This window comes from Babylonia areolata, chromosome 23, assembly GCF_041734735.1.
Source record: "Babylonia areolata isolate BAREFJ2019XMU chromosome 23, ASM4173473v1, whole genome shotgun sequence".
Classification (NCBI taxonomy): Eukaryota; Metazoa; Mollusca; class Gastropoda; order Neogastropoda; family Buccinidae; genus Babylonia; species Babylonia areolata.
Window position 1 is genome coordinate 4,183,306 of NC_134898.1, and position 9,534 is coordinate 4,192,839.

The 9,534-nt window shown below is 44.0% G+C and overlaps 1 protein-coding gene across 1 annotated transcript in view; it reads right to left on the reverse strand.

Moving 5' to 3' along the window:
- LOC143298317 (ras-related and estrogen-regulated growth inhibitor-like) overlaps positions 1-8,840 on the reverse strand; it is a 20,643-nt gene extending 11,803 nt beyond the window's left edge. The window contains exons 1-2 of the mRNA XM_076611152.1: positions 8,753-8,840; positions 1-39 (exon numbers count right to left, since the gene is read on the reverse strand). The exon at positions 1-39 is cut by the window's left edge and continues 126 nt beyond it. Of these exons, the coding sequence (XP_076467267.1) occupies positions 1-31 (31 nt within the window). The 5' untranslated portion in view covers positions 32-39; positions 8,753-8,840. The remainder of the gene's footprint in view (positions 40-8,752) is intronic.
- Between the last annotated feature and the right edge of the window lie 694 nt (positions 8,841-9,534).

A 9,534-nucleotide genomic window follows, 5' to 3' on the forward strand; every position in this document is an offset into this window, starting at 1 on the left:
TGCTTAGACGTCGGTGGGCCAGTTCCATCATGGCAGTCACTGAAACAAACAACACGGAATAAAAATCAAACATCATCATCATCATCATCATCATCATCAGCAGCAGCAGCAGCAGTGGTGGTAGTAGTAGTATTAGCAGCAGTAGTAGTAGTAGTAGCAACAGTAGTAGTAGTAGCAACAGCAGCAGCAGCAGTAGTAGTAGGGGCAGCAGCAGGAGCAGTAGTAGTAACAAAAGTAGTAGTTGTAGTAACAAAAGTAGTAGTTGTAGTAGCAGCAGCAGCAGTAGTAATAGCAGCAGTAACAGCAGCAGCAGTAGCAGCAGCAGTAGTAGTAGTAGTAGTAGTAGCAGCAGTAGCAGCAGTAGTAGTAGTAGTAGTAGTAGCAGTAGCAGCAGCAGCAACTCCTCTACACAGACCCCTCGGATGTCCAGTGGGTGTCTGAATGACCCAACCTTTAGCTTCCGTCGTCAGAATTGTGGTATTCTTTGTCAACATTCACCTCTTCAGTATAAGAGCCTTCCTCTTGCAATATTTTGATGATGGTAGTTGGGGTGAAACGCTGTTAACGTCGTCTCTTTTGCCGTTTGTATGGAGAGAGTTAAAACACACACACACACACACACACACACACTCGGCTGTTGGGCCCGTCAGTTCTGCTAAGTAGCAGTGCAGCCCAGTGATTCACCACAGGCTAGTCCACACAGACCATGGGGTTAACCTGAACTAGTCAGATTTGACCGACCCGGGGGGTAAAAACAGAGGTGGGTACCAATAGCCTGCTACACCGGACTTCCGTTTGTTTTCACAGTCTTCAAGGACCCGGATGGTCTATTTTGCGCTCGCCCGTAGGTTGCGCTTGTTCGGCAAAAATAAACTGTTTTTTTAAAGACTCTAAACTGAACGTCTCTCTCTCTCTCTCTCTCTCTCTCTCTCTCTCTCTCTCTCTCTCTCTATATATATATATATATATATATATATATATATATATATATATATATGACTGAGCACACAAAGATCGAGATCTACAGAGCCTGCGTCGTGAGCACCCTCCTGTATGGCAGCGAGTCCTGGACTTTGCGTGCCCGACAAGAGTGAAAGCTCAATGCTTTTCACATGCGTAGCCTCCGACGCATTCTAAGCATCACCTTGCAGGACAAGGTCCTAAACAACACTGTCCTGGAAAGAGTTGGATGCATCAGCATGTACACGCTGCTGAAACAGAGACGTATGCGCTGGCTCGGCCATGTCGTGCGCATGGACGACGGACGGATCCCTAAAGACCTCCTCTACGGAGAACTTGTGCAGGGAAAACGTCCCACAGGTAGACCACAGCTGCGATTCAAAGACGTGTGCAAGAGGGACCTAAAAGCCTTGAACATCGACCAGAACAACTGGGAAGCAACAGCCCTCGAACGGTCAGCCTGGAGACAGACTGTGCAGAAAGGTCTTTCCAAGTTCGAAGAGACACTCGCTCAGCAGCACGAGGAAAAGAGAATGAGAAGAAAGGCTGCAGCCCAGGCAGACAGACCAGCGTCAGACTTCATCTGTGCCCTCTGCCACAGGGACTGTCATTCCCGCGTCGGACTGGCCAGCCACACCCGACGCTGTACCAGAATAAACACCTAGAGCGCAACTCCATTGTCTTCCGAGACTGAAGGATGCCTACCGAAATATATATTGACGCTGCCCATGTTTCTTCCACCCCTCACCCTACTGACGACAACCTCAGCTTTTTACAGGTGACAGCGTTGGAGCAGGTCAACAAAGTGGAGGAGCTGAAAAGAAGAGAACTGTTCTGGATATGTAACCTTGGGACGGTTTTTGTTGGACTGAACACGAGAAGCGACATCCATGGGTTTTCATTGTGAACCCTGAAATTGTGGAGTTACCAGTCCGGTTTGTCGTGGTGGTGGTTATACACCATCACAGAGATACAGAGAGAGAGAGAGAGAGAGAGATGTATATAGACAATTGAAGGAATATTTAGAAAATTATATAATTATTTACGTAGTAGAAGACGTCATGTAAGGGCCGTGACGATGACGTAAAAAAATAACATTACGTCACCTATTATGAGTGTAGTCTGTGACCAAGCTGCCATATTTATATATATGTGTGTGTGTGTGTGTGTGTGTGTGTGTGTGTGTGTGTGTGTGTGTGTGTGTGTGATTATATATATTATTTCTTGATATTTTATTTTGTTGGTCTTTTTGTGCTCATGATAATGAGGGGAAGGTGTAAAAAGAATTTTGTAAAAAAAAAAAAAACGAAAAAAAGGGATGTGATATCAGGCGAGCATATCAATATGGGTGAGCGTGCGTGCATGTGTGTATATTTGCGTGTGTACGTGCGTGCGCGTGTTTAATGCGTGTCTGTGTTTGTCTGTAACTGTCCGCATCTTCAAAGCGAAGGAGCGAGCTAGAATGAGAAAGAGGGGGAGACAGACAGACAGATAGACAGACTGACAGACTGAGTAATGGGGACGGAGAAAGAGACAGCTACAAGCACAGTGTAAGAGAGGAATGAGTGAGAGAAAGAAAACTCAGAACTCAGAACTCAGAAATATCTTACTGCAAGGCCACCGGCCTGTTTGCAAAAGAGGTACATACATATATGATGGTCAGTCGTGTCCGACTATGACCATCAGAACAGCAGAGGAGGCAACTGCTGTTCCGACTATTTGGGCTAGAATTTGATTATAGTGGAGAGTGTCTTGCCCAAGTTACATCCCCACTCTCTCGGCCAAGAGGGGTTTTAGGACAGTCGGCGTTGGGATTGTTCCCAAAGGCCAACTAGCCCACAAGGCTGCAGCACTAAAAGCCAGTGCAATTTTGCCTCCTAGTTTGAGAGTCATAGTCCTTCACAAAAGACTAAGCTGTAAATGATTTCCCATTGACTGGAGAAAGAGACAAAACTACGAAAATAGAGGGGGGAAGGGACCAATTTCATGGACACAACATTTTTTGACTGAAAAGTCGACAAATAAAAGATTCTAGTTCGTAACAGTTTCTGCAGCCATGTTTTTGTTTTCGAAAACAGATATATTATTATCATATTAACTCAATCAGTACGGCCAGTCCTCTCTTCTCCTCTACACAGACCCCTCGGATGTCCAGTGGGTGTCTGAATGACCCAACCTTTAGCTTCCGTCGTCAGAATTGTGGTATTCTTTGTCAACATTCACCTCTTCAGAATAAGAGCCTTCCGCTTGCAATATTTTGATGGTGGTAATTGGGGTGAAAACCTGTTAACGTCGTCTCTTTCGCCGTTCGTATGGAGAGAGTTAACAGTATTATCATGTCATTTCTTCTTCTCTCTTCTTCACGGCGTGGTGTGTAAACATTTGCCACAGAGCGAATAATGAGTCTGGGGAAGAAGACAAAAATGACTGCAGGATTCTTCAAGACAAAAAACTCAAGTTTATAAAAACCTACAAAACTGTCCTCTTCTCATCACTTGACAACGGGCCTATGGTCCGAAACGTCGTGTCCCACTGTACAAAGAGGATTCAGCCACCACCAAAAAGGTTTTTATAAACTTTAGTTATTTGTTTTGAGTAATGAGTCTGTTTCCATTTTGTAATAGTCTGTGTATTCATTTCTGTTTCTGAAAATATCAACTAGGTATTTTTCCCTGATTAACTAACTGAGAGAGAGGCAGACAGACAGACAGACAGACAGATACAGAGGAAGAAAGAGGGATGGGGAGAAACATTGAGAGAGAGAGAAACAGAGACAGAGAAAGAGAGAAAGAAAGACAGAGAGACAGAGACACAGAGAGAGAGAGAGAGAGAGAGAGAGAGAGAGAGAGAGAGAGAGAGGAGTGGAACAGACTTCATTATAAACACAATTTTCAGCACCTAATTGAATCGGGCCCGAGAACCACGCCAAGACACTTCACTTTCTGAATTTGCTCTCAGATAAAAAAAAAAAAAAAAAAAAAGCTGCAAGAAGATGGCAAAGACAAGTTCCGTTATTGCAGATATCCTTTCCCTTGCCATCATCTCTGGTCCAAAAAAAAGGGGGGGAGGGGTGGGGGTTCGGCGGGGGGGGGGGGGGGGGGGGGGGGGGGGGGGGGGTTCTAATTCTCACCTGTCTGAAAAAGTGAACGTGGCACAGGAGGAGGGGGAGGACGGGGTGAGGGGGCGGGGTGGTGGTGATGGGGGAGGAGGGGTTGGGGGGGGAGATGGGGGTGGTTATGCCTTCGGGCGTTATGTTGAAGTGTATTTTTCTGATGAATAAATAGAGATATCACTTCGTCAGTTGGCCTTCAAGCAAGTCATCGGTGAGGACGGGAACCGCCCTGAATTGCGCCCCCTCCCCCCTCCCCTGCCCCCCCTCCGCCTCCCCCCGCCCCCGCCCCCATACACACACACACCAACCCCCACCTCTCTCTCTCCCTCTCTCTCTCTCTCTGTCTTTGTATCTGTCTCTGTCTCTATCTCTCTCTTTCTCTGCCTCTGTCTCTTTCTCTCTCTCTTTCTCTTTCTCTCTCCCTATCTGTCTCTGTCTCTCTCTCTCTCTTTCTCTGTCTCTGTCTCTCTCTCTGTTTCTCTCTATCTCTCTTTCTCTGTCTCTCTTTCTCTCTCTGTCTCCCTCTCCGTTTCTCTCTCTTTCTCTGTCTCTGTCTCCCTCTCTGTCTCTGTCTCTCTGTATATAGATTGTCTGTTCAAGCTTAGAAATTGTTGTTTGCACTGAATACTAGAGGTAAGGTAATACGGGTAACCAATATTCGGAGGCGTTTATGTAGCTGTGGTTTTGCGCTTATATGGCTTGACCAAGGTGTTGGATGTTTCTGTAGGTTGGTTTGTTCGTTTGTTTGTATTTTGGGTTGTTTTTTTTTCTTCATTCTATAATTTGATTTAAACACCGTGTACCTGATTGTAGATGGCAGGAGTGGAACTACCGTGTTAAAAATAGTGAAAGATCTTTGTTCAGATTGTTCACAACGATTTATCTAACAGAACCATACTTTTAACTCACTCAGTACGGCCAGTCCTCTCTTCTCCTCTACACAGACCCCTCGGATGTCCAGTGGGTGTCTGAATGACCCAAACTTTAGCTTCCATCGTCAGAACTGTGGTATTCTTTGTCAACATTCACCTCTTCAGTATAAGAGCGTTCCGCTTGCAATATTTTGATGATGGTAATTGGGATGAAACGCTGTTAACGTCGTCTCTTTCGCCGTTCGTATGGAGAGAGTTAAAATGAACATGAAGAGTTTAATTTGATGTTCCTCTTTTTTTTCTTTTCTTTTTTTTTTTTTTACTGTTTCTGTGTATCTGATATCTATATTCAAAATATAGGGAAGAAGTACATGAGCTTGTCAGTTGGTGTGATCAAAACAAGTTAGAACTCAACGTATCAAAAACCAAAGAATTCATTCTAGATTTCAGGAAGACCAGATCTGACCCATTACCACTCGTCATCAGCGACTTTAAATTTCTCGGACTGATCAATTTCCAACGATTTGAAATGGGAGAAAAATACGGAAAAAATTGTTAAGAAAGCACAACAGCGCCTGTACTTTCTTCGGCGCCTCAAAAAGTTCGGAATTAAAAAAGAAATCATGGTTGATTTCTACCGAGCAGTCATTGAAAGTGTGCTAACCTTTGCTGTTACTGTTTGGTACGGAAACATTTCCAAGGCAGAAGTTGCAGCCCTTAACTCTTTCCATACGAACGGCGAAAGAGACGACGTTAACAGCGTTTCACCCCAGTTACCATCATCAAAATATTGCAAGCGGAAGGCTCTTATACTGAAGACGTGAATGTTGACAAAGAATACCACAATTCTGACGACGGAAGCTAAAGGTTGGGTCATTCAGACACCCACTGGACATCCGAGGGGTCTGTGTAGAGGAGAAGAGAGGACTGGCCGTACTGAGTGAGTTAACGGAATCGTAAAAACTGCCACCAAGATTACCGGGGCTGATCTACCTTCTCTAGAAGACATATATTATAAGCGGCTACTCAAAAAAGCAAAATCAATCAGCCAGGACGAATCACATCCAGCTTTTGGGATTTTCGAGATGCTCCTTTCTGGTCGACGGTACAGAATATAAGGACGAAAACCAATCGCTTCGCCAATAGCTTTTTCCCCAAAGCAGTCAATGCCCTGTCTCTCGAACGAACAAATCCAGTGTGATAAATAGAATTGTGCAACCAACAACCATCTCCCTGAATATCTAGTCATCAGCCTCATCCACATGTAATATGCAGCTTCTGTTTAAACATGTGTGTGTGTGTGCGTGTGTGTGTGTGTGTGTGTGTGTGTGTGTGTGTGTGTGTGTGTGTGTGTGTGTGTGTGTGCAGTGCGTGCATGCGTGAGTATGCACAAGTTTTTATATTCATATGCACTTGCATGTGTCTTATTTCTACTGTATCTGTGTTTGTGTATGATTTTCGATTTATGTACTATCCCCCCACCACCACCCCCACCTCCCAATATTTCTTGTGCACTTGGTAATAAAGACATATTCTATTCTATTCTATTCTATTCTATTCTATATTACTGTGCACATTAAAGGACACAAGACCTGCACTGCAAACGAGTCCATTTTGTTTTGTACTGTCTTGTGTGAGGTCATCTGAGACAAATGTACATTCCGTTGAGCTATTATATTAATGGGACAGGCCAGGAAAAGCAGTGCCAGCAAGTCCCCGACAGCCGCCACCATCCCCTGTCCACACTGCGTCAGAACCTTCCGGGCGCGGATTGGCCTGACCAGTCATCTGCGCACCCACAAAGCCCAACCCACCCACCCCCAGGATGACTAGATGGTCCTCGTCGATCCCGACGGACGAACCACATATTAATGGTGCATAATGTTTCCTTATTCCAAAAGAAAAGGGGGGATTGTTGTTGCCACTTGCGCCCAAACTGATTTTTTAACTCACTCAGTACGGCCAGTCCTCTCTTCTCCTCTACACAGACCCCTCGGATGTCCAGTGGGTGTCTGAATGACCCAACCTTTAGCTTCCGTCGTCAGAATTGTGGAATTCTTTGTCAACATTCACCTCTTCAGTATAAGAGCCTTCCGCTTGCAATATTTTGATGATGGTAATTGGGGTGAAACGCTGTTAACGTCGTCTCTTTCGCCGTTCGTATAAAGAGTTAAACCATGAACTATTCTGGATTAGTACCCCATATTATGTCGTGCTTTAAACAGATAATTCCCCATCTCCCAGGTCAACAGTACCTGATAAACCTCGTCATGTGTGAACGCAGTCGATAGATCAAATACGCACGTTAAAGATCCCGTAATCCATGTGAGCGTCCAGTGGGATTTTGCTAGACAAGAACACTCCATGATGCCCGCCTCCGAATATGGCTGCCTACGTGGCTGGGGAAAAAAAACTGTCACACACGTAAAAGATCCATTGGCACATACCAGTGAAACCATGAACACAGAGGAACAAGAAGACAAGATATCACTTGCCAATGACGGTTTGTTTTCTTCTTCTTCTTCTCTCTCTCTCTCTCTCTCTCTCTCTCTCTCTCTCACACACACACACTTTTACTGGATTGTTTTCCTTTGAGAGACACCTGCAACTTAGAAAAATTACAAAGACAACGTATCTACATAAATAAATAACTTCAGGCAGAAAATGCTCTCTCTCTCTCTCTGTAGGAGTGTTTATTTGTGTCTGCTAAAAGGTATTAATCTCTCATGTCAAACAGCTTGGGATTTTTTTTTTTTTTTTTTTGGTCTGTTTGTTTGTTTCTTTGTTTGGTAGGTTGGTTGGATGATTGCTTTTATATAATTAAATGCTTTTTTTTTTGCTTTTTTTTTTTTGGCAATGAAGAGAACTCGCACTCTATTGTCTTCTTTTTTTCTTTTAAAGAAATGTTTAAATAAATGCTGTGTAATGGAACTGCAAAAAAAAAAAAAAAAAAAAAAAAAAAAGGGGGGGGGGGGGGGGGGGGGGGGGGGGGGTGCGGTGGGGGTAAAGATTAAAGAAGTCAGTCTTTTACGGCCTTCGGGGCAGTGAAGTCATGTCCACTGTGTCCAGGGCACAGCATAGGAAGGCGGCGGGGCCCAATCCTCTCCTTCCGCAGTTTGAACCTTCCCGCAACTACTGAAGTCAGGTTAACCCGTTCACACCTGGGTGGAGAGGGGAAAGTCGGGGTATACAGTGCCTTTCTCAGGGACACTACAGTATGCCGGAACGTCGCTCTGAACCCAGAACACTGTATTGTATTGTATTATTGTATTGGTTTCTCCAGTCAATGGGAAACCATTTACAGCTAATAAAAATTGCTTGGCAGATGTGGTGTAGCGTATATGGATTTGACCGAACGCAGTGACGCCTCCTTGAGCTTCTGATACTGATGTTATAAAAGGTATCACAGATTGACATAAGTTTACATTTGGGCCAACAGCAAAGTGAGAGCTGTATTATCAATGGTTTCTCCAGTCAATGGGAATTCATTTACAGCTTAGTCTTTTGTGAAGGACTATGACTCTCAAACTAGGAGGCAAAATTGCACTGGCTCTTAGTGCTGCAGCATTGTGGGCTAGTTGGCCTTTGGGAACCATCCCCAACGCCGACTGTCCTAAAACCCTCTTGGCCAAGAGAGTGGGGATGTAACTTGGGCAAGACAATCTCCGCTATAATCAAATTCTAGCCCAAATAGTGGGAACAGCAGTTGCCACCTCTGCTGTTCTGATGGTCATAGTCGGACACGACTGACTATCATATATATATATATATAAGGTGATGAAACTTCTAACGTAAATCGTACTCTTACCTTTATATCGGAGAACAGGTATCTTGGCTTAAACGTGGTTACGTTCCAGTCCGTGTTCGCGCGTGTGGACCACGTAACATCTCTTCTCACTATCTCTCTCTCTTTCTCTCTCTCTCTCTCACTCCTTGCCAGCATCAACACGAGTACTGCAGAGCCAGTGGGTTTAGGAACCGGTCTGCTGTTTACGTCTGTCCTTCTGTACCGGTGTAGCAGTCTATTTGTGCCCCATTGTGATTGGGGGTTATTTTTTTTATTATTATATTTTATTTTGTTTGGTTGGTTGTTTGATTGTTTTTTTGTTGTTGTTTTTTTGTTGGTTAGTTTGTTTTTTTTAGTGTGTGTGTGTTTTCGTTCTTTTGCTTAAAGTCTATCCACATTTGCGATTTTAGACGAAATTCCATTATCTCCCCCACCCCACCCATATCCTTAAATCACTAATTTCCCTGTTCCTCTCTCCTCAATTAGCACGAAAAGGAATACAAACGAAATAAAACAAACTATCTAGTCAACCAGTAGAATTACAACAAAGAGCCAACTGGGCTCCAAATTAAACTCTGAACTACTTCAAACACATGTTGATTATCATATAAGACATTTCTATTGGAAGCAGATGGAATTGCAGATTTTGTAAACGACATAGGTCAATATGGTTTTAACCGTTCACATTTATGGATGATATGCATGGGGGTAATTTCATTGCCGCAAATGCAAGTCACGTTTGAAGTATATTATGTTTTTATAGCATCTAGTCGTAGTCTGTATATCAGACTGGTGAGTCTTCT